The following is a 24,499-nucleotide window of genomic DNA, read 5'->3' as shown; positions in this document are numbered from 1 at the left end:
CAGTGAGTTTTTAGTGTTAACATGCTTTTCTTTCCCCTGTTAAAATAAGCAAACATTTGCAAGAAAATGTCATGTTTGTATCAGCCATTCTGCCTTCTTAATTGTGAAAGAGAATTATGAAAGGAGAGAGAGGGAGATAGATGAGGAAAGAGACAGAATGGAGAGAAGCAGAGAAGTAAACAAGGAAGAGTAAGAAATGAAAGGAGGAAAGGGGGAAAAAAGATGAGTGCATGTGGGAGTGAGGGAATGAGAAAAAGTAATGAAACTTCATTGACCAGGACAGAAAAAACAGAGGAAAAGAAAAGAAAGACGTTATACTCTAGTTGTTAGGACACTGCTCTGGGACTTGGGAGTCTTCAGATCAAGTCCCATCTGCCAAACTTCCTTTGTAACCCTGGACAAGTCACTTAGTTCCAATACTTCCCTTTCCTATCTGTCAAACACAGATAAAATAACTTTCTTCCCTCTCAGGGGTGACATGAGGATAAATACATGAAAGACTGTGAGATGCTCATACCTTTCTGTAAGGGGATCATATAAATATGTGCTCTGGGAGGTGGTGGGGGGGAGGCATTTTAATTAGAGCTACTCTAATTAAAGCACCCGGAGGGTCACACGCATAAGTATCCCCGCACTGAATAATGGTGGTGGGGACACTTCACCTTGTTGAACAAGCTTTAGTTAAAGTGCCCCCACTGCTATTTTTCAGCACAGAGACACTGATATTCATGACACTGGAGTCTGCTAGAGCATGGTAATTACCGTGCTCCAGCAGATTCAGTTGAGTGCAGCACTCCAAGAGGGATGTGGACAACACGGAGAGGGTCCAGAGGAGGGCCACTCGCATGATCAGGGGGCAGCAGGGCAGGCCTTATGAGGAGAGGCTACGGGACCTGAACCTGTTCAGCCTCCACAAGAGAAGGCTGAGGGGGGATCTAGTGGCCTGTTACAAACTAGTCAGAGGGGACCAGCAGGCACTGGGGAAGTCACTGTTCCCCCGAGCACTCCCAGGAGTGACTAGAAATAAGGGTCACAAGCTGGCAGAGGGTAGATTTAGGTTAGATACCAGGAGGTGCTACTTCACGGTCAGGGCGGCTAGGATCTGGAACCAACTTCCAAGAGAAGTGGTGCTGGCTCCTACCCTGGGGGTCTTTAAGAGGAGGCTAGATGTACACCTTGCTGGGGTCATTTGACCCCAGTACTCTTTCCTGCCATGGCAGGATGATCTACTCAGGTCCCTTCTGAAACATAGTTTCAGAAACTATGAAACTATGAGTCTGCTCCAACATGTTGTAATTAAAGCGCATCAGAGCAGCCTCAATGCACATGTATAGATACCCTTAGATTTGGTGGTGAGGAGGTGGGGGAAGGGAGGAACTTAAAAGAAAAGCAGCCTATTTCAAAGAGAATTTGCAAGCTTTGACAAATCTGTTCATGACATTTAATAGTGTTAGTTTTTTCTTTCCAGTGGAATGAAAATATGCATTAGACAACTTCTGGAGTTAGAAACTCTTATGAAAAACAACAATTAAGGCAAGTAACAAACAGCTACTACAAGGATGTCTCCCAGAAGAAGAGCAGATTTGACATAACTATTTACCCATATTTTCAGTTCTTCTTTCTGTGCACAACAAAGATCCACTAAACAGTAGAGTTTTGGGGTATTAAAAGATTTTGATCTACCTCCAAAAAATTCTTACTCATTGGAATTAAACTGTAGCTATCCTTTTGTAATAGCTCTTCCCATGTCCTTTTTTTTTCCATCTACCCTGCCTGTGTCGCTCTTCTGTCACTTCTAACAATGACCATCATCTTTGTTTAGAAAGAGTCCAAAACACTTTGCAATTATTCATCTACATGTACAGATGTATAGGGGTGTCAAATTTACCTCGAGCCTCAGGCCAGATCTGGAGCATGGAGGCTCCTCCCAGGCCTGATCCATGGGGACCGCTGCAGCTGCAGGGGTCCACATTAGGGTGGCAGCATGGGTCGGGTCTATGTTTGGGTGGCAGGAGCATAAGTCATGTCTGCAGCCAGGCAGCAGCTTAAGTCCAGTGGCAGGGTCAAGTGCATGGGCCTGCTGCTGATGGCCACATCCATCAGAGTCCCTGGACCCCATATTCTAAGGCAGACTTCACCCAGCAACTTCTAGTAGCCTGTCAGACTACTGGTAAGCCCAGCAGAATGGTTCTGTGGGCTGAATCAGGCCTACAGGTCATATGTTTGACATCCCTGATTGACTACTAAAAGACAGCCACACCTGGGGTAGGACTCAGCAGATGTTCTTTTGGGGACATGGGAGGCAGTATGATCCAGTGGATAGGAGCTTAGAAAAATGATGAGTTGATTCCATTTCTCAGCACTGCCGTTGGCTTGCTTGGTTGACTATAGGCAAGTCATTTTACAACTCTGCTTCTTGGCTTCTGTAAAATGGGGATAACGCCGCTCATCAGATTTCAGTACCTTGAGACCTGAGGAGGAAATGTGACTTCTTTTTAAGTGCCAAGATTTGGAAAGAAAGAACTGTAGGAGACCTGTCCCATCTTCAGGCACCTAAATGTACTTGATTTGCTTAATGTGGCCCAAGTCACACTTACTTAAATTAACAGCATTTAGGGGAGGAGTAAAAAGCCATACAGGATAAAGGTAAATGTTTTGCACTTAAGAATGTTTCTCCCCCCACTCCTTGAGCTGTTGCACTGTATATTATCACTGTCATCAGAGGGGGTGTGTAAAAGAACCTGAAAAACCAAACAAACCTGTCTGTAACGTGTTCCATATATCACAGCACTGCAGGTGGCTTTATTTCCACAGTGTAGTGCATTGCTGCCAGAAGCCTCCTCATTCCCCTTGCGTCTGAGACCTACTTTTGGACTTAAGCACTGCAACAGGAATAAGATCCCATCCGCACGTAAGCTCAGTTTAATTTATCGATGTCGCTATTTTTAAGAGCTGCAAGCTGCCAAGGTGGTGTGTGTCTATGTCTGTGGTAGTGATTTATCAGTCACCTACCTGATGCACTATCTGTCCTTCTGAGTTGTGCATCACACCACCTGTCTCGACAACAAGAATTTGATTTCAGTTTAACAAATTAGTGGGAGACATACATGTGAACCTCATCAATTATAATTTAATAAATGAACAATCCAGACCTGTCTCATTAAATCAAGAGAAAATGTTTGTAGCATGAAAGCTAATTAATTGCTTTTTACAGCACTATACCAGTGGGAGTTAAAACTACTACCGAACAAAAGATTTCCTGTTTAAACAACTGTCTCTCTCTTCTCTTTTTTTTCCCTCCAGAGTATATTTAGTCAGATATGTGTGTATGTAAATGAGGTACCAGGTAAAGCTGAGAGATTATCTGATGTGACACATAGAGATATCCTGTTTGCCTAGGAGATTTGCAAAGCAAATTAGACCTGCTAGTAATGTTAAGAATAAATATTTTTGGTTGACATATACATATTGTGTAAGGAGCCACTGGTATAAACTGTATACCTGAACACAATGGGGCTTTCTCACCTTTAAGTTGATTTTGCTATTATTGCATATTGCTGGGCCCTCCAGTGGTAGTTGCTGGGAGTAACTTTGTCACATGGCTACAAGCCAAGCATCAGACAGGAGCTCGGGCTTGGACCTGTATGGAACTAAATTTTTCCAATTTGGATAAACAGTCTATAGGTGAATTAAACTTCAGAAGTTAGATGTAGAGACAGAGCTGGAGTTCCCAAGGGTCCAGTTGGTTCAGCTTTGATTCAGGCCCAGCTTTACTTCGAACGGAACCCCTGTATCCTAAGTGGTGGCATCCTACTCGAAATGTATTTCAGCCTTGGAAAATCATCATGAAAATGTAGCCAAAGTGTGAAATCTAACCACCCACCATTACATGATGCCTGTAAGGATGTAAATGCTCACAGGCTTTTACCTGAGTATAGCAAAAATGTTATGTCAGATAAGTTTATTAGAATCTTTCAAGGATAGTATTTTCCCTTACCTAAGTACAGGCACACTTCCAAATGATATTAACTAACTCTCTTTAAACTATTAATTTAAAAATCAACTTCAAAGTAATATTCACTACAAAGAAGGGGCATTGTCAGCATTTCTATTAAAGCAGTTCTTTAAAATAGAGTCTTTTTAAACAGGCATGGTGGGGGTCGGTTGCCCCATCAACTCTTGGCAGTTAGTAGAAACGATAGGCAAAATCCTGCCTTTGAAGGTGATGGAAAAATTCTCAGTGATATCAACAGGATCCAAATTCGCCCCAAATTTTCTTGAGTTGCAAGAGGCAAGCATGGCGTGGTCTCAGAGCTGCATTTCCCATCTGTCTGTACAGTGTCTCAGACCAATGCACTTCCACTATTGTAGATGGTCTTATACTTGTTTCTACCCCAAGCTTCTAGTTTGCCTGTTGCTTGTTTACTGTGCTCATGGAAGCATGTGTTTGGAAATGGCTGTTCCATATTAATCACAGTCGTGGGGATTTCCTACTGTCTTATACAGGGACATATAGGGTCCCTGCAAATGTGAAAGGGCATTTCCCTTGGGCATGTTACAGGATCCTGGAGGTTTTGACCTTGATTTGAGTCAGTGAACAGGGATTATCTGTTGGGATCACATAGACACATTCTACACTATCACTATCCTGTGATTGCTAAGGTGGGGTCATTGGTGAGTCTTAGTTCTTCCTGTCTTCATCTCTGTTTCTATATGAAGTGTCTGTCTAAGTTTTTGGTGTTGTCAGGTTCATTGGGTTCTCTGTCTTGTCACCCATTGACATGGTCCAAACTAGGGATGAAATCTAACATTTATTGAATTTGTTGAAGTTGGTGGAAAAAAGTCATTCACCTTAATAGGAGCAGGATTTCCTCCCAGGCATTTTCCTGTGACAAAATCAAGAAGACACTCTTTTATAGCAGGAGGCATGTAGTGGTCCCAGATATCTATCTGCCTTCTGTACCTACTGGACTGATGAGCTTTCTCTACTGCAGGTTCTTGAAAGTTGTTGAGGTCACTTCCAACCCTATAATTCTGTGATGTTTCTACCTGAACTACTGAGTGTCATAGCTCCACAGATATTAATCCACTGTGATCTAATGCAGCTATAAGAGTTAATTGCTTTGCTTGGAGAAGAATCAGGAAAGCTTTTTATGTAATACTATATCCTGCAGCAACTATGAACTGATAAACATGCCATTACTCCCACCTTCTGACCTGTGTCTCTGAGTGTAATATATGCCATCAAACCTGTGTGTCCAGCATAGATTGCTGAAGGCATAAGGCCCATAGTAGAATCTAACATTTACTACAGTGAATTTATCATGTATTTATTATTACTTTTGTGTCGCAACCATGACAGTTCTTTTCATACAACTTCCTGGAAAGTTTTTTGAATTGTATTAGTAGATTAGCTTCTTTTTAATGATGATGTTCAGTCTAAAGTACATTGTATGTGTAACACTAGGCTTATACTAGGTCCACTGAAGACAATGAATATAAAATATAAAAGGTGGATTTTATTAGTTGAAATGTTTGAAGCCTAATTTGTGCACATGCAATTTCTTCAACATTTACACACGCTGGATCCAGTCTACCTTGGGGACCCTGCGGGCATCCCAAATGTTTCCACTTCCTATATCTGATCGCCCTTCATTCAGGCAAAGACCTTAGTCTTATACTAAAAGTTAGACTTTGTGGCCATATTATCATATTAGTTTACTTAAATTTCTTTCTGCTAAGAATTGCCAAATTTCCAATTAGTTGTAGAAGACAGAAAGCAACTCCCTCCCCTCTTCAGCTGGGGAAAGAGATAACAAAGCTAGTTAATCTACTACAAATTTTACAAAGTGCAGTAGGTAGGCAAATCCTCAGAGCATCATCACTACTAATAACCATAACTGTCAATACCTTACTCTCATGCTGCCCTCCCTCACACACCAACTGAAAAGATGGTTCACCTTTGACCTAAGTCAAATGGAGTGCATAGCCACTATTGCAATACAAATGGTATGGATCTGGATCCCTCTCCACCACACACAGCTATTTTGGCATTATACTAAATGTTAACCGTTACAGTGATATTATCATTGTATATTACCCAAGTTCCTTCCTGCTAGACCTTTTAATTCTTCTTTCTCTTTAGTGTTTCATGGTAGAATTGTAGCGATTTTTTCAGCAACTCCACAACTTGCTTGGATGAAGGTGTAAGGTAGTTGCTGCTGTTGGTTTAATTTAGCAAGGTTCTCCTGAAACTCCAAGCTTTGACCGTGCTTTAGAAGCAACAAGAGAGAGCGTGTCCTCAATTTGTGACTGATTTTCAAATATTTCACTTTCCCCACAAACCCTGAACTGTCTGATGTCTGCATTTGCATCCTTGGAGACAGAACCATGTTTCCCATTTGTTTGCACAAGGGCCTGTTCAGCAAACAATAAACATTGACCATATGCCTGTGGACATTACTCTAGGTCTGTTCTTCCCCACGCTTTTACATGCCTATGAAAGGTTCCATTGGTCCCTTGAGGCAATCAGTTGGATAATTTCCTATTACCCACCTCAGCTTTTATCATAAATGTGCTTATAGGTCCTTTTCAGATGGTAACATTTTGATGCACTTATTAGTCCCTTCACTGATGCCAACAATTTCCAACAGATCATCCATTTACTTACCAAAATGTTTATGTACACCTAGAAGTCCATTGAAGACCCAAGGCATGCACCATTCCTTGTTAGAGAAAGTGTGCCGGGGGCTTTAGAACTTGGATCCTTGATATCATCTTCTCCTGATCTGACTAATGTGATTAATATTTTAGGGCAATGTTGGACTCCGTAACTCACAGCATCTTTCTGCCAAACACAATGGGCTGTGAACCCCTGATGTCTTGGACAGAATTGTTTGGGACAGCTGAAGATTATTATCCCACCGTTGACCATCAGACAGGTGTGTACATAGGTCTACCTTGAAAAAAGTGCTCTGTCTGTGTCCAAAGTTAGAATTTAACACTTTTAAATATGAACTCACTGTGAAACCTGTCAGCACATATGTATTCAATTCAATACAGCTGTACTTATAGTACAGAACTGTACAAGGTCTGGAAGCACTAAAGAACAATAATAATAAGAGCGCGCGCTGATATTTATATCTAAGTATCGCTGTCTACTTTGATTTCCCGCATCCTTTCAGTGTATGGTTGCAACATAAATGTATTCCTTACCACAATACCCTGGTGGGATATGAAAGTATTATTCCCATTTTGTAGATGGGAGTAAGTCTGGGAGAGGTTGAATGACTTGCCCAAAGTTTGTGGTAGAATCAGGAATTGAACCCAAAACTCCTGAATCTTGACCTTTGTGATTTCATGACACGTCTAGTGATTAATGAGCACTAGATTAATGAGTTAATTAAGTCTCACCATAGAATGTTATCTTCATTATTGCAAGATGGTAAATTTAGGGTTACCAAGTGAGTCAACAGCAGTTTAGGAGTAGATCCTAATACTTCTGATTCCCAGGTTTTTACTTTATCCACTTGAAATGAAGCAGCTGTCTTTGAAACCCTTTGACTAATACTGAATTTCAACTGTAGCATGGCATAGTAATTTAGTTGGATAGGGTGACATCTCTTTAAATGTTCTTCAACTTCATATATATTTGTTAACTGGAAATGACCAGTTAAATACAGAGTTCACTTGTGAGGCTGGGGATTTCAAAGAGCATCACAGAACTTTGTGGCTTGGACCAAATGTGTTTGGTAATAACTCAATAATTCCTTGCTGGATTGCTTGGTGTTACTTCCCAATGTTTAGTCTACCATTCTTCTTCCCCCGCCACAAGTATATTGAAACCTTACACTTCATCAGGTCACAGAACTCATTTGGAGACTATAATACATTTTAAGGAATTCACTCTGAATGGCATGTGCTCAGGCCAGATCCCTGCTAAAAAGGCTCAGTTAGCATCCCCCATTAGAAACCTTTTTCCTTCCTTAATAGTTGATTTAAATTCCTAAAGAGGCTGGCTTATTTTTCTCCTTGCTCAGGCTAACTTATTCAACAGGTTTTGAAAGCAAGTATAGCACAGCTCCTATAACATTACTGTGCCAGACTTGTGATAAAAATTATATCTGATTCACATTTCATGCAGTATTCTCCCAAAACTGTATTTGTGCTTTCAAACAACTGTGCTCTTCTTAAAAAACAAACTCAACCTTTCAGAATGCAATTTAAAACAGCATTTTCCAAACAGTTTATACTGTGACAAATTCATGATGATCAGGGATTCCATGCTTCATGTGTTGTAAACCTTGCCATTGCAGAAAAGATTCAGATGCCTGTCCTAAAAACACATGTCCCTGTAGTTTCCACTGAAAGAGAATATCTAAGGCTGTGCAGGAAACAAGAAATTCTGACAATTTAAAACTTGCTTCATTTTTAAAATAAAACAAAAAAGTCAGTTCCTGCAACATTTTTTTAATTGGTAGCCAGTGTTAATAAAATTGAAATATCTCATTTCACCTTTTGCCTTTTTCATTTATATGATTAATTTTGCCATTCTCCAAACTTTTTTAAAAGTTCTCAGAACAAACCATTATTAAAATTAACACTTTCTAGTGGGCTGTTCTGATTTCAATGGCTCAGAATTGTTCCATGATAAATAATTCCATGTGAAAAAATAAACCCACCTCTAAAAATATTTCATTAGCTTATAGATATATCAGTGATTGGGGTGAAGAGCTTACTAGCCAAGTTCACAGATGACACCAAGTTATGGCGAAGCATGGTCATGCTTGAAGACTGGCTACAGATACAGGCAGATCTAAACAGGCAAGCAAGTTGGGCAAGTTGAAACCAGATGAAATTCAGCATTTGAGAAATGTGTTCCACCTAGGGATGAACAACCCCTACACACCTACAGACTTGGCAGTGCCAAACTGACCAGCACCACAAACAAAAGGGACCTGGGGGTAACAATAGACCACAGCATGAATATAAGCATCAGTGCAATGCTGTTGCCAGCAGGACAAATAATACTCTGGCATGCATCAATTGATGCATCTCCAGGTAAACCAAGGAAGTGATTCTTCCATTCTACTCAGCACTGGTGAGACCACAGCTGGAGTCTCACCTCCAGTTCTGGGCACCGTACTTTAACAAGGATGTGGTAAAACTTGAGACAGTCCGGAGAAGGACCACCCATATGAATAGTGACTTGCCTGGCAAGCCATACAAGGAAAGGCTGAGGGACCTGGGACTCTTCAGCCTGGGGAAAAGAAGGCTGAGAGGGGACTTGGTAGCAGCTTACTGCTATATCTGGGGAGTACATCAAGGGCTCAGCAAAGAACTGTTCACCGGGGCATCCTTGGGGAAAACAAGGAGTAATGGCCACAAACTCCTGGAAAACCGTTTCAGGCTCAACATTGGGAAAAACTTCTTCACAGTCAGGGTGTCCAGACTGTGGAATAAGCTCCCTCTGGAAGTGGTGCAATCACCTACCCTGGAAATCTTCAAGAAGAGACTGGACAGTCACCTTGCTGGGGTCACCTGACCCCAACTATCTGTCCTGCCTGGTGCAGGGGGCTGAATCCAATGATCTTCCAAGGTCCCTTCCAGCCCCTTACAATCTATGAATCTAGGAATATGACTTGGTGCAGAGATCCTGTCAGAGCTCATATGCTAAGCAGAGTTGAGCTGAGCAAACAGCTCGCCTTTGTTTTACCGTATAGCTTCCTCCATGTTTTTTCTATGATTACATAGGAGAACATAAAAAGTGCCATACTGGGTCAGACCAACATATACTTTCTCCAATAATGGAAGGAGTAGATGCTTTACAGGGAAAGCATAGGAACCAGTTATATCTATAGTGATCTATCCTCTGCTCAAACTCTCTCTAGCATCTACCCTCATTGTTCTGGGCATGTCAGAGGATAGGTCCCTCACTGTTCAGTTTAAATGTCAATTGCTCAATGTTGGATGCTTCTAGATATTCCGAGAGTCCTGTGGGGTTGCAGTAATGTCTTTCATGTTCTTGTAGACCCCCTAGATAGTTTTCACTTCCTTCCTCCCCAAGTGGCCTCAAAATAAAATATGTGGGGCATGCATATGAGGTACCTGGGCTAGGAACAAAGTTACACATAAATCGGGATAACTGATCAGAAACTAGTTCAAACCTGTAACAGAACAGAAGTTCAGGGCACACAAAATGCTTTCAAAATGGCTGAAGCCAGTTTAAGATAGACCTGGATGGATCAGATTTTAACTGATTTAGGTTAAAGTGATCTATGGAACTTCTGTCCTAGATCCAATCGTCCGACCCAAGCAGACTAAAATGGAAAAGAAAGACAACACTTTCTTGATCTAGAGCAAAAGAATCTAAGCTAGCAGAGTATGACATGGCACACATTGGAAGCTGTCCATGAGAATGGAGCGAAGGTATTGACATTTCTTAAACAAAAGGACCATGTGACTTTTAATGACAAAATGTGTAGAAGTTCATAATAAGGCATGCAGAACTCATTCAGTGAAAGGCTAGCTCTCACCTCAGCTCCTGACTGACTTGGAATCAGAACTACACTGGCAACAGGACTCCTATATTTAAAAAGAAGTATGCGTGGTAACTTTTAGCACACTTCTTCTGAAAACATGGAACTGCCCAGTGGAGAGATATTATAGGCTTATTTTGCTCTGCTTTAGGAAGCATGCAGCCAGGCTCTGATACAATTATCTTATTTGATTACAGCTGACATAGTTCATGTCAACACAGTGACATTTTTCCCTACATGTAGATCATGTTCTCTAACCCGCCCATGCCATGCTGTAGAATCCTATAGCCATCTGTACATTGTGGGAAAATCCAGGGCCCTGAGTTCAGAATATAGCAGTAAAACTCTCTGTGCTTGCTTGAGCCATGTATTCACTAAAACTTTGATTGTTGTTAGCACCAATAGAACTTTTTCAACTGTGAATTAGAAGTCTTTTTGTCACAATGCATGCAAGCTTTAGATATGGGACATGAATCACTACTCTAAGTTGGGGAAATCCTTCCAATCTGGAAAAGCTGTCAACCCTCTGGGTTGAAATTTGACCAACACATCAGGTCTAGCAAGGGATGCCAGTGGAGAGTGGAAATAATAATGGAAATCTGAATCCTTGAAGAGAGTAATGCCTCAACATTTTAGGAAGGGTCAGACAATGGTATAAACTCTATGGCTCCTTCACCTCCCACTTTTTAACTCTCTGCCTCTCTTCCCCTCTGAGAAGTAGCTTGGGGCACCTTTTTGAAGTGTTCCTGGATGTAGTATAACTTATTCGCTCTTCATCTTATCTCGTTTAGATAAAGTTTTTGCTTCTGTCCTCTTTACGTAGTGGCCCTTTCTCTCCCACTCAAAGGAAACTTATAAATCTCTTGCAGAAGCTCTGTTGTCCAGCTGATCTTTTTTCCAGAAGAATATTCCAAATGGTATAACATCTTGGTGCAGTACATTCTCCTTCAAGAGACAGCTCTTCAGGGAATTAACCTTTCCTGTAAGCAATAGAGAGTGCATTCAAAAGAGCCAAACCTTACTGTCAGCACCTTTTGACTGCCTGCTACACACATCAGCACTTCTGGAATATTTTTCTGACTTCCAAAAATAATCTGATCCTTTCAGAAGTCAGAGCAAACAGGGAAACTAGACCTGACAAGAACTATTCCATGAGAGGAACAGGCTGTTGCATTTCTATATTGCCAGCAAAGCTGATATTTATCAGTCAGCTCAAAAGTCAGTACCAAGTACCACTGCTTTACCATGCTATAGTATTTCAAGGTTACTTACTGTACACATGTAACTGTAGAAAAGTAGCTAATTTCTTCTTGTGTGATCTTGAAGTAGTAAAAATAGCTGCACTAAAAATGCAAACTTCATTTCATTTTTCAGCAATAAAAAGTTGTGAATTTATCCTCACTCCCCCATCTTCTACATGAATAGAACAACAACAAAAAAATCCAAGCTCAATCACTCCAGTTGCACAAGAGGAAACTCAAATGGGGTAAGAAGTACATCCACTTTAACTAGGAGTCATGCAGGCTGCCCCAGTTCCAATTCTCCCAGGGTTGGAAGAGGGGGGACCTAGAGCCAGTCAATAGCATAGGATAACTTATGTCTAGGAAGTGACTGATTCAGTTTCCTTCTGAGCTGCCCCTGGAGTCAGGACTCTTTTGAAGTAGGAACCTGACTTTAAAGCTTTCCCCCAACCCTGGAATGAACCCCAAGGAGGTTGGTATGGTGATGTTCTACTTCTCCTTTGAAATCATGAATCAATCATTGTCACACGGCTCCAGGCCTCATACTCTGGCCAGGTGTCAGTCTATATTTCACTTCTGGTGTTTGTCTTTAGAAGTGCCTTTACAAAACCTCAGATTTAACCATCCTCCTTTCTTGGGTATTTGAAACTCAAATACTGATTGAAATTTTGCTTCTTTTGCCCTATTCTTCTCCTTCCAAGCTACCTGCACTAGATAGGAGGGCATAGCCTTACAAGATCTGAGACACTTTATTCAATATTACTTTATATTAATTCTGCACATACAAATGAAGGTATTTATAGTACATGGATGATACATGAACAAAATCAAAGTTCTCTTGATGCTTCTGCCATTTGTCATAATTTAAACCATTTAGACTCATTTTTGTGTCAATTGATTCAGCCCAGCTGCATCATTTACTCTCTTAAATAAATTGCTTGACTAAGTGAACGTCAAAGAACATTTTAGTTCACCTTGTTTGAAAGCAGTGATATGATTTATTTTCTGCAGCATGCTTGATGCAATGTGGAGACAGATGAAAGAGTCAAAAGTGGGTGGGGGGATGGGTCTCCCATCTAATCTACTTTCCTCATGTGTACTGGTCTCATCCTTGTGACATCTGAGTCCCATTCCAGTGCTATTTATTATCATATGTTTGATCAGAGCTGCTGTAAGAACCTCTTGATTGATGTGGGGCCAGATCCTCAGCTGCTATAAATTGATATAACCCCTTTAAAGTGGAAACTGCCATAATCTCCAAAGCTGAGATCTTTGTCACTGTCCCAGAAGCTCCCTTGAGACTAAAGTATTAGTCATCCCCATGGACTTGAATGAAAAGAATGGATGTAATGAGTTAAAAGAAATATCAAGTCATTTCTATTTCCTACAAACTCCATTTGGGAGAATGAAGGTAAAACTAAAGGGCTCTGTATCGGCTCTGGCTATAATTCTTGAAGCTACTCTAGTGCAGGATATACATAGTCTGCATATTCATAGACATCCAAGAGAGAGAATACCACGGTCTTGTTTCCCTCTAGCAAGTGTGTCAAAGAGCCTCTTTCTTGGAGTCAGCTATACATATTATCTGTTAGCTTGGGTGGTAATGACATATGTTTCTGCCTCCTAAAAAAGTTTGGATTCCATGTTGACTATGCCTGTTTGTGTGTACGCGATTTATAGCTAGTCTGTGACTACTTCCAATAGCATGTGGATTCATTATTTTGGTCTTATGTTTTGCCTTCTCCAAATATATATTTTGGATACTTTTTTCCATAAAAATGTTCACAGAAAAGCAAATGTCACATTTTATGCTTAAAAATAATGCTGCAATATTTGCCAACAGCTATACTGCTGCTCAGCAAACCTTCCATCTTTGCTGGGAAAAAAAATTGAATGCTTTTTATTGAAATATTTTCAACTGAAATGTCCCACCAGCTTTGCTCCTTCTTTTACGCAACAGAGAGAAAAATGTTTTACCCGTTCCTGCAAAATGTTACCAACAGTTTTTAACATATTATCTAAAAATAAACAATTCACACAGCTCAACAGATCTAAACAGCGTTAACACTTATTATGGTCTCTCAAATGAAGTGAGTGATTATAACTTCCAGAGCACTTCTAAGTAAGCATTTCTGTGAAGTTTACAATATTTATGTATCTATAAAGCCTGGGGTATTGCTGATTTTCATCAGGTATTGCCTGTGTAGAGCTTTGACTATCTCCAATGCGTCACATTTTGAGAAAAATGGTCTATTTGTTCACAAAATTATCGATATTCCACATAGATGTGATGCACCCCCTACTTTCATGGTTGGAAATTGTATGTAAGAGGAAAAATGTCATAAAATGGATGTAGCATGCATTGTTACTTATGCTAAAAGATTTGATTCCATGCTATTTTAAATTTCCTGCATAAATAATATATTGTGCTTCTGGTTTGGGGTCTTTGCCAGACATTGTTTCTCACATTAAGGGCCTATCAGGTTACAAGATGTGTACTCTGAGATTCTGTGGATGAATGACGTACAATAATAATGAATAGTAGTACATGAGATGTAAGAGTTAGATTATACTAGATCAGGGGTTTTCAACCTTTTTTCATTTGTGGACCCCTAAAACATTTTGAATGGAGGTGCGAACCCCTTTGGAAATTTTGAATAGAAGTTTGAACCTCTTTGAATTGTAAGTGTGGGTGTGGTGACTTCACAAACTTTTGATTGATCATAGTCATCTTTTGTGGACCCCTTAGACACAGTCTCCAGACCTCCAGAGGTCCACAGACCACAGGTTGAAAACCACTGTACTAGATACCACAACATAGATGGTATTTGGTATACATTCAAAGGAATAATGGAAGATGCTTATGGTCTTAATAGAACAAGGTGTAGGCCAGCGTTTCTCAACCCATGGGTCAACCAAAAAGTGGGTTGCAAGAAAATATATGAAAGGGTCATGAACAAACTTTAAAAATGAATTCTCCTTTAAGGGAGGTAAATGTGGCTTTTCCCTTGAAGGCTGGCAGAGTTCCAGCTTGCAAGGGGCTGCTTGGGGACCCCCCATGCCCCACACCCACTGCCCCCTGCTGCATACACCCACCCCCTGCCCCACACACTGAAGGGCTGGGGCCTAGCGGTGGAGGGCACTGGGTCAGGAGTGAGGGGCGCTGGGTTGGGACTGGCCACTGATGTTTACAAATGGGTCCTGGTACAAAAAAGGTTGAGATCCACCGGTATAGACTCTTCATGCTTAAAATATACTTATTGGAATGAATTGTATGATGAGTTTTATAAGTATTTCCACTTCAGTTCTCTTTCCTACTAAATATGTTGCAGGGTCTGACTTATTTTGGCCATCCATTCATCCGGAATACTGGAGCAAAGAAAATGTCTGTGACTGGCTGCAGTTTTGCTGTGACCAATATAAACTAGATGCCAACTGTATCTCCTTTTCCCACTTTAATATTAATGGCTTGCAGCTGTGCAGCATGAGTCAAGAGGAGTTTGTAGATGCTGCGGGCATCTGCGGCGAATACCTGTACGTCATCCTACAGAACATCAGGATGCATGGTTAGTGTTTCAGTAATCAAATAAAGAAAAAGTCTTACAATTTATTTTATTTTATTTTGGTAACTCCATGCCAGTAGAGGGTGCTGGATTGATTGTCTGGGGACTAAAGAAAAGCTAGAATATGGCTGATATCTTGGCCCCCTATAGATAATGGTGATGGCCACATTAGAAATGCAAACAGATAACAGGTTGCATAGCTACAAGTTTCCCAGCCACACCCCATCAATTTCCCTTGTCCCTAACTTGAGACATTCAGCCCTAGAAGTGAGACAACTCTGTGCAAATTCTGAAATCTATCTAAATCTTGGCTTCACCACTGAAATTGCCCATGTTGCAAAATCTGGTTGTGGTTTATCTCAAATGAGCACTGGATTCCTATTCAATCTCAAATACAAGTCCATTCCTCGGGTAACTCAGTACACTGTTACCATGTTCAGCACAGAATACCAAAGGTTGCATTGGTTATTACTTAGCCAGCAAAAGATTGTTGCTGAACTGCGCTATCAGTACAATATGGAACTTTAATATACCTGTTGTCATTCCTGACTACAATCTTCTTTTTAATTTATTTTCCAACACATTTTGGGAGGTTTATGTAATTGATTTTAGTTTCATATCTCTCTTAAATGATTACCTGTCTTCTTTAAATGATGGAAAGGGCAGTTTATTTCCTATTTGGTCACCCATGAGAGATTAAGGGAATAAATTAGCTGGAATGACTTGGTAAAATGCAGTTTAGATTAGGGGTGCCAAACATATGCAGTCCACTGACCAGATCCAGCCCTCCAAGCCCCTCAGTCTGGTCCCTCATGCTGCCCCTGGTCTAAGCAGACCCATGTCAGGCAAAGCAGCCTCAGGGCTCCTCTCATCTAGGCAAATTTCAAAATGGTTTAGAGTTGAAATAAGCCTGTTGGTCATTAGTACAAAAGTATGTGCCCATGTAAAAAGAAGATATTGTTTAAGTGTCCCTGTAGTCTGGCTATCTTGGATAGAGTAGCCTTGGGAGATCTATAGGCTGGTAAAACTGCAAGCCTTTCCTTGAGCCTGCTGACTGCTGGCGACTATCATGATACCAGACACAGGATCTGAGAGACAGTATACCATCTTTCCTGTGCTCTCAGGACTCCCTCTGTCTGTGTCCTAGAAAGAGAAACAGCCTTAATGTAAATGGAAGGACTGGGCAGGCAAGGAAGGATATGGGGGCAAAAAGAGATAGGAACAACTTGGGGGCATAAAACGCAAGGGAAACTGAAGCAGGATGCTCAGATGAAAACAGCAGGGGACAGGAAAAGATGGGACAGGAGGTTAGTGGCTGCAGGGAGGGTGGGAATTAGCAGATGGTACATGTACTGAGTAAATCAGGGTGTTGCAGTGAATATAGTTAGTGTCCACAGGAAAGCTGCCATATTGCTGGTTGCTGAATCTGGTGGATAAGAAAGGAGACTTCAGGAAATAAAATGGTTTATACAGCTGAACATTTCCCCTAAGAATTAGTCTTTGCCTGTCTATGCAAGACATTTAGAAGGAAGTAAATTTGTGGAAGGAAAGATGGTAATGCTATTCTAAAATTTTAACTGTGGGTGAGAGGAGATTTATATGCACCCATTGGGCATCACATGTGCAATTTAATGTGAATGGATAAACTCCAGAGATGTTTGAACAAGGGTAACTGCTCCTAGGCACAGCAGCACTTTTTGCTGGAGCAGAGCAGGCCTGGGCTAGCAGTGGGCTCAGGGGGTCAGCCTGGGGCTCTGCATGGCAGACGGGCAGCTGGGGCACAAGAGTGCCAAACATGCAGAGCCATGTGGCTGGGTGGCAGGCAGGTGTCTGGCTCCCTGCTGCCTGGGCTGACCGAGCACAATTTACACCTGGGTCAGCATTTACACATGTGCTTCACCACAACTAACAACTCCACCATAAGATAGTACTATCCCCAACTATTACTTGGCTGTTATCAGTAGCAGGAGACAGGTATATTCCCATGTGTTTTAAAAGTTATCTAGGAATATAAATCCCACTCAGTGCCAAAGAAAAGACCATGAGGGCATTAACAATTCCTCGGTATTCAGAGATGGGACACTATGCAGTAAATAAAGCATGGATGTTCATTGTGCACCTTCCATCCTGGGTAATGAATGAGGCAGAAGTCTTGTGGAAAAAATAGTATGTGGTAATATAATCAAAGACTTTATAATAATGAAAATGGACAAAGGAGCCATATACAAGTAGTGCAGGTAGCCTTATTTTTGGCATTTCCTCACTTTTCCATTGTAACCTTAATAAAGTTGTTTATACACATAGACACACATGTACATTTATATATTTAATATATTATTTTTAATATAATGCAATTACTAGGTATGATGAATGCATTTACTGATGCGCAGCAAAGTCACTGTCTTATAGATTTTACAAACCAAGGATCCAATCCTATGAAGCATTAAGCATCTTCAACTTCCATTGAGGAAGGCTCAACACCGTCTTAAGAATCTGATTTTTGGCACAGGAGATGAACTCTCTTTTTAGTGGGGAAATCTCTGCACAGTGCTCTTTAAAGGAGGGATAAGAATCAAGGAAGACTAATTCATGTGTGTGGAAGAGTAAAGAAAAGTAAAATAAGTATGAGAGCAGGAGAATGGTTCACAAGGGTGAGGTAGACAGAATGTGACAGAAGCATAAAGCATTCAGCAAGGAGAAAAGTGGAGGAACAAGTGGGGGCAGGTCATAGTTGACTAGGATCACAAGAATGTCCTTAAGAAGCTCAAAATTGATGCAAGACATGATAGGAAGATGGTGGAGAAATCTGAAGAAAGGAGGGACATGTTTAAATCTGAAGGCTTGTGTCATGCTTACATTTGGTGTTTAACCATAATCTTTCATGTCCATAAAATGGAAATGATGAAAAATAACTCTGCCTGTGCCTTAAGGATCAGTGTAAAGACATTCTGCTCAGTGTGGAAGTATATAATTCAACTCCTAATTGGGTGTTTTCCCCCTCCTCCCAGGCATTTCTTTTTTTAATGACAATGAAGAAACAAAGCCATCTATTGGAGATTGTGAGTAAATTTGTTTTGTATACACACAACTTGGTCACCACGAAGGATGCAGTGTATTCCATGATTATTAGCACTACATCTGTATGAAGCCACATTGAGGACTTTTCACAAATGACAAAACATCTCACTTGTTTCCATTTTAACACTTCAAATTCCTGTAAGGGGCAGGAAAAGTTTGGCGAAGTTCCCAGCATAGGTGCCTACCTTCCTCCTCCCCCTCGCCCCCACCACAGAAATTACTGAGGTCCTATGCATCAGAGGCTCTATCACTGGTACCCTGAGCTGTTCAGGGAAAGGTGATTCTATTTTGCAGAGAAGGTTGGCAGCTTGAAATCTGGTTTTGAAATGAAAACCAAGTATTTTGCAATTCCCTTTGTACAGGACTGGAGGCCTAGTGCAGTGACCTGGCAACCACCACTTTTCAAGACACAAGCCAGAGCCCTGAGAGCCAGGGGTCCCAAACTCCAGGGCAGTCTACGCAGCTGGACTCCCACAGTTGCAAAGCCTGGAACAAGTCTGACTGTTGCAGGGCTTTGGGATCTGGAAAATCAGACCTCTAGCAACCCACTCCATTGGGCCATATCAAGGATCCAGGCAGACATATTGATAAGAAATAAGACCTAGATTCTGTCGGTACTTTGGGAAACTGGACCATCACCTCAAATCTCTTGATTTAATCAAATCAGCCAGTTCTGCTGTGACCAGGTGTAGGAGTCAGCCTGTGATTTTTAGAATCACATTCAGCTAAAATCCTTATATATAACTGAATTACCATCATTCTTCCGCAATTTAGGCAGTATAGGAAAACCCTCAACATGGGATTACATCCTTCAAGACAGCACAAAGGACACTCAAAAATTGACCAGACCTTAGATGCTAGAATCCCACCCCAGGAAGTGGGTGGGAAAGTGCTGTCTAACCATTTCCTGGTGGGGCATAGTGTCTAATGTGTAGTTCTACCTGCTATGGTTAGGCCAACAGCAGAGTTTTACATCTAGACACTGAGCACTAAAGTTATGAACCCCTACACTTTCAGCAAAAAAAGAGTAAGGCCAGATCCTCAAATGATTTGGGCATCTAACTTCCCTTTATTAATACCTTTTAAGGACCTGAATCTAAATCCCCCCTCTTCCCCTGTAACCAGTGGCAAACCCATTAACCCATTAACCACTGAGGATCAGCTGCTAAGAAAGGGTTTGTAACAAATTGAACACTGGCTTACATAATGGTATAAAGTAATGACACGGGCAGCACAATATATTTTGCATCATGATTATTTAGTAGCCCTCTGCTACTCCACCCAGTAAAATATCTTCATGAGTCTTCATTGTAAAGTGCTATGCTATGAAGAAGGTTAAACTCTTCCCTTTGAAGTCCTTGTCTGTGTACAAGACACAATAGATTGGTGACTTGTAGAAGTTAGCTTTGCAGAACTAATGATGTTAAGTATTCTAGGAGACCCCCTCCCCAGAGGTTGTTATTCAGTATTGTCTTCTACGTTATGTTACCATAATACTATGCAATCCCCCTTTATCGGTAAGGTGATATAGCTTGTGTCTCTGCAAGGTTGTTGCCAAATCTCACGCTCATCTGTCACTGCAACACTTTGCCAGCACCAAAGCACCGCATAGTATGTTGAATACTAAGGCAGGAAGCTCCATCATAGCTGTAGATCCACTTGAGAAACACAACACAACCTAAGTTCTATAAAACAAAATTGCTAGACATACGGTATATGACATGTAGGATGATTTAGAGCCTTCTGTTGTGGTGCTTATCTATCGTACAAACCAGCTGACTGAGTTAATGTTCACTTTGGATTATCATTATGATAGAACTGTTTATATTAATTAAAAGATAAAGTTAACAGATCACACTGCCCCACTACCCCATAGCATTTACTTAGCTGAACACTCTGACCTTCTGACCAAGTATTACCAGGCTCAGAAATTCCTCCTCCTTCACTTGAAATTATTTTGTAATTTTGTTCCAGACAATGATAAGGCATGCCTGAGAGCAGGTGGCATCAAGAGTCAAGAATGTCATAGTCATGGCAGAACAAGTAAGTATAGATTTGAAATACAAAAATTGTGCCTGAGAGATTACACAAATGGTAGAGTCACTTCTTGATAGCTCAGATAAGTCAAACCTAAACCAGTTATAGATTTTGCTGTCAGGTTTGTATCATGAAGCACATGCTGTTTGGTGCTTTTTTTTTTTAAGTCTTATCTCCTGGAATTGGGTTAATTTAAGCATTTTTTTTTTATAAAGGACGTTTCTAGCCCTCACAACTGTGGCGAAAAGCTAAAAAATGAATGAAATGTAACCTAGAAGCTCAAAATCCAGAAGTAAATGAAAGAATCCAATGTACTGCTGCTGTTATTAGAATGCAGTTCTCGTGATGTTTAAGCTGATCTCAAGATTTTGAAGAACAAGGCTCATGATTTTTGAATGCTTAAGGTTACCAATACTGGCTTTGTAGCTTCCCCATCTACTTGGTTCCTAGGGTCTTGCTTCTTCAGGATTTCAAGAAGTGCAGTCTGGCACCCATGCAAACCATGTTCATCTTCTTTCTTTGGAGGTTCTCATCTCTCATAGAGTGTTTTCAGCTCAAGAAAACCTCTGGTTTAGCAGAAGCAGAACAGAGGAATCTAGCAATGTAAGGAGAGCTGCACAGATGCTGCCTGTATAATGTATATATTATGTACAATGTATAATGAATGTATATTATGTCCATGTATAATGAAGATGTTGGTGTCTCCAACTCCTTTGACCAGCAGTAAAAATACTTAAAACATTTTATAGGGAACCTTCAAATTGGTATTGTTATTATTGTTATTGTTATTATTATTGAAAATACCATTGTCCTTTAATACATTACCATTCTGTAAATATCAGTGATATAACTGGCAGCTAAACCTCTGAAGGAGAGAACTTCATCCCAACTCTACAAAGGAGTTAAATTCCAAATTTTAGTGGGGCCAAAGGAAGATTCTGGATTTGTTCTGTCTGCAAAATGTGACTTGATCCCACTTGCCATGCAGATAGGCATTGCACTCAATGTTGAACAATTCAATGGATGGCATAACCAAGTAGTTAATGATCTTGAGCCCAGACTGAAAGAGCTGCTATAAAGATGTTTTCTTTGAAGTACTGTGTCATGAACTCAGCCTTTGGGAAGGTCTGCTAAAACATTTTTTTCCTGCTGCAGGCCTACAGAGTTCTCACCTGTGGGAATTTGTAAGAGACCTGCTCCTGTCTCCTGAAGAAAACTGCGGTATTCTTGAATGGGAGGATAGAGAACAAGGCATTTTTCGGGTTGTTAAGTCAGAAGCACTGGCAAAGATGTGGGGACAAAGGAAGAAAAATGACAGAATGACATATGAAAAACTGAGCAGAGCTCTTCGGTGAGTTAAAAGGTGGAAAAGTCACCACATTTAACATGGTGTTAATATGGGGTTATATAAAATACACTATATGACACAATTATACTTATTGCATAGCTTTAAAAATGTTTATTCAAAGTTTGAGCCAGAGTTACTGCTCTTTTGGTTACAGATGGGATTATGGGCCCAGATTCTCAAGTGCTGTAAATTGGCATGCCCTTCTCAAAGGCAGCAGAGCCATGCCAATTTACATCAGCTGAGAATCTGGCCTAGGTTTGTAAAATGATACTATCTGCCTCGGCAATAATCCTAGCAGTTCATTTTGAATTGTGGTCATCGTAAAAAGAAAAGCACGCAGGCTGAGTTCTCAAAGGAGCCAAGTACACCCTTCAAGAACTCTGGGAAAGTTTGAACCTCTGCAATGTAAATGGAGCTGTGGGTGTGAGACTATCCACTTAAGAAAAAGACAAGAGCTCTTTGGAAAACATGAAATTAACTGCTGTGTTATTCTCCTATCTTACCTTACATGTGAAGAATTGCTTTTAATAGAAAATCCACTTAAATTTTGTTACCGCAGGTACTATTATAAAACTGGAATTTTGGAACGAGTGGACAGAAGGCTAGTCTACAAGTTTGGCAAGAATGCCCATGGATGGCAAGAGAACAAGCTATGAATTCCCCACACACAGCAAACTGCTTGTGCAACCCAAAGTGTTTGACAGGAACAGACACTTGAGAGAAAGACTTTTCTCCTGCCTTTGTCTTCTCTGACAGGCTGAACTAGTGGGCGGTGGTCCATTTCTGAGAAACAAGCCAGAGTACCATTTTGAAAGCACTAAAATCTGGGGGCTTTTTCCCCACAGCATACCTTGTGGCCAACATCAAACCTTAAGAAAATAGCATCTGTGATGCCGTTCAAGGTTTTGTTAAGTGTAATAGTTGTATCTGTGATATCTGTCTCTGTGTCAAGAATTGCTTTTGTCATCAGCCAGCAGATCTCAAAATGAAATTTCTGTTTCTGTCACTCCCTTTTGGAAGAGGTTGGTTAAGAATTTTTTCATTCTGTTCTTAACTATTTTGCAGAATACATAAGGCCTTTCCCTACCTTTGGTTAGAATTCTCCTAATCCATTTAGACAGCAGCATTTTGGCCAGGATGCATTTTCTAAGTTCCTAGCCTCATTTCTGGTGCACTTACACATGCATTAACATGCTTTAGTTAATATGCATCAAATCTAGTACGTCTGGGCATTTTTACACTTACTCTGGGGTGCGGCACCAGGTGTTTTAATTAGCGAGCTGCAGCAGGGAACTAGGTTGCCTGCTACTGAATAGTAGTAAATGGGTTTAGCTGCCATTCATTAGGGCAGCAGGTGCCAATTGCTATGGCAACTAAGTGGGTCAGCTGACCACCAGGGGGCAGGGCCTGCCCTTTATAAACAGAGAAGGGAGAAGCAGCAGCTCTGCTGTGGAGCAGAGCATGGCACAGCTGTCTGACTGACTGAGAGTCTACATGATGAGACGGGGGGGAGAGAACCCTGACAGGAGTGTATGTTAAAGCCAGGGGGGCTTAGTTTTCTGTTGCTGCTGGTTGGCTTAGAGCTTTGGGTTTTCTGTTTGGTTGTTTGTGTAAGACTGGAGGACCAGGCGAGGCTGTAGAGGTGGAAGAGGCCTCAAGGGATCTCCCCAATAGAAGAGGGGTTTCTAGCATCACAGAGGGTACTGTGTTTTGGGGTGTCCCAACCCCAGCCCATTGGGCAACTTTGGGAGGAGCTAGTGGGGTATCCTGCCCCCAACCCAGTGTGGGCGATATGGGGATGAGCCCCAATTGGGAAGAGCCCCAGTGGGGCGTAGGCCCAAGAAAGTGGGTCTGGGGGCCAGGTAAGGCTAAGGCTGCCTGAGCCCCAATTCTGGGAAGCCCGAGTCGGGCATAGAAGGCCCCAGTGTGGGCGAGCGTGGGAAGCGCGAGCAAGGCCCCAGTGAGGGCAAGGAGCACGCGAGCGCAGGAAGTGTGAGTGAAGCCCCAGTGAGGGCAGGACTGTGAGAAGCGCGGGGGACAAGGCCTGAGTGTGCGTGAGACCGCGGGAAGCGCAAGGCACAGGCCTGAGTGCAGGTGACCACGGGAGGCAGGCCTGAGTCGGGCACTGCCTGTAATTGAGGAGCCCCGAGAGAGGAGCAAGCCCATTGAGGCATAGAAACCGCGGGAGGCACAGGCCTGAGTGCGGGTGACCGCGGGACGTATGGGAGGCAGGCCCAGGTCGGACACTACCTGTAATTGAGGAGTCCCGAGAGGAGAGTAAGCCCATTGAGAAACCCAGGGAGGGCAAAAGGGTGCAGTCTGAGAGAGGCCCCAGGGGCGGGCGCGTATATTGAGTAGGCCTGGGAGAGGGGGCGAGCATATCAGGTAGGCCCCGAGAGAGGACCACCACAGGGAATAGAACAGAACCCCGGTATAGCAAGACTGGCCCCGTGCCAAGGAGGGCAGGAAGGCAGCCTCCCATTAATAATAATAATAAGATCAAAGACGTGGCGGGTGAGAGAGAGGGTGCATTCATGACCCAGGTTGGCACGGTAGGCAAGGGCACTAGGGGAGGTCACAGCACCCCTAGGGACCGTCCTGCCACACGAGCCACACTAATTAAAAGCACCCATGTGTCACATGTATCAGTGTCTCTTTGCTGAAAAATAGCACTTTGGACTAAAGCTCATCAAA

General features: G+C 41.7%; 1 protein-coding gene across 1 annotated transcript; it reads left to right on the top strand.

Moving 5' to 3' along the window:
• The first annotated feature begins 2,824 nt into the window (after positions 1 to 2,824).
• On the top strand, positions 2,825 to 22,816 carry ELF5 (E74 like ETS transcription factor 5). The gene is made up of 7 exons (XM_019552368.1): positions 2,825 to 2,911; positions 6,814 to 6,941; positions 15,112 to 15,345; positions 18,351 to 18,401; positions 20,395 to 20,463; positions 21,613 to 21,808; positions 22,365 to 22,816. Exons 2-7 carry the CDS (start codon positions 6,818 to 6,820, stop codon positions 22,459 to 22,461), a joined length of 771 nt encoding a protein of 256 aa, XP_019407913.1. The 5' UTR covers positions 2,825 to 2,911; positions 6,814 to 6,817; the 3' UTR covers positions 22,462 to 22,816.
• Positions 22,817 to 24,499: the final 1,683 nt, after the last annotated feature.

Source organism: Crocodylus porosus, unplaced genomic scaffold (assembly GCF_001723895.1).
Source record: "Crocodylus porosus isolate Cpor-Errol unplaced genomic scaffold, CroPor_comp1, whole genome shotgun sequence".
NCBI classification, from domain to species: Eukaryota; Metazoa; Chordata; order Crocodylia; family Crocodylidae; genus Crocodylus; species Crocodylus porosus.
Note: the sequence above shows the minus strand (reverse complement) of the source record. Positions and strands in the feature narration are given on the sequence as shown.

Excerpts from the sequence above, each read along its gene's own strand:
- ELF5 (XM_019552368.1), top strand. The coding sequence starts at position 6,818 with ATGTTGGACTCCGTAACTCACAGCATCTTTCTGCCAAACACAATGGGC. Across the intron at positions 15,346-18,350 it reads ACAGAACATCAGGATGCATG|GCATTTCTTTTTTTAATGAC; the intron begins GTTAGTGTTTCA and ends CCCTCCTCCCAG. Across the intron at positions 18,402-20,394 it reads AAAGCCATCTATTGGAGATT|ACAATGATAAGGCATGCCTG; the intron begins GTGAGTAAATTT and ends ATTTTGTTCCAG.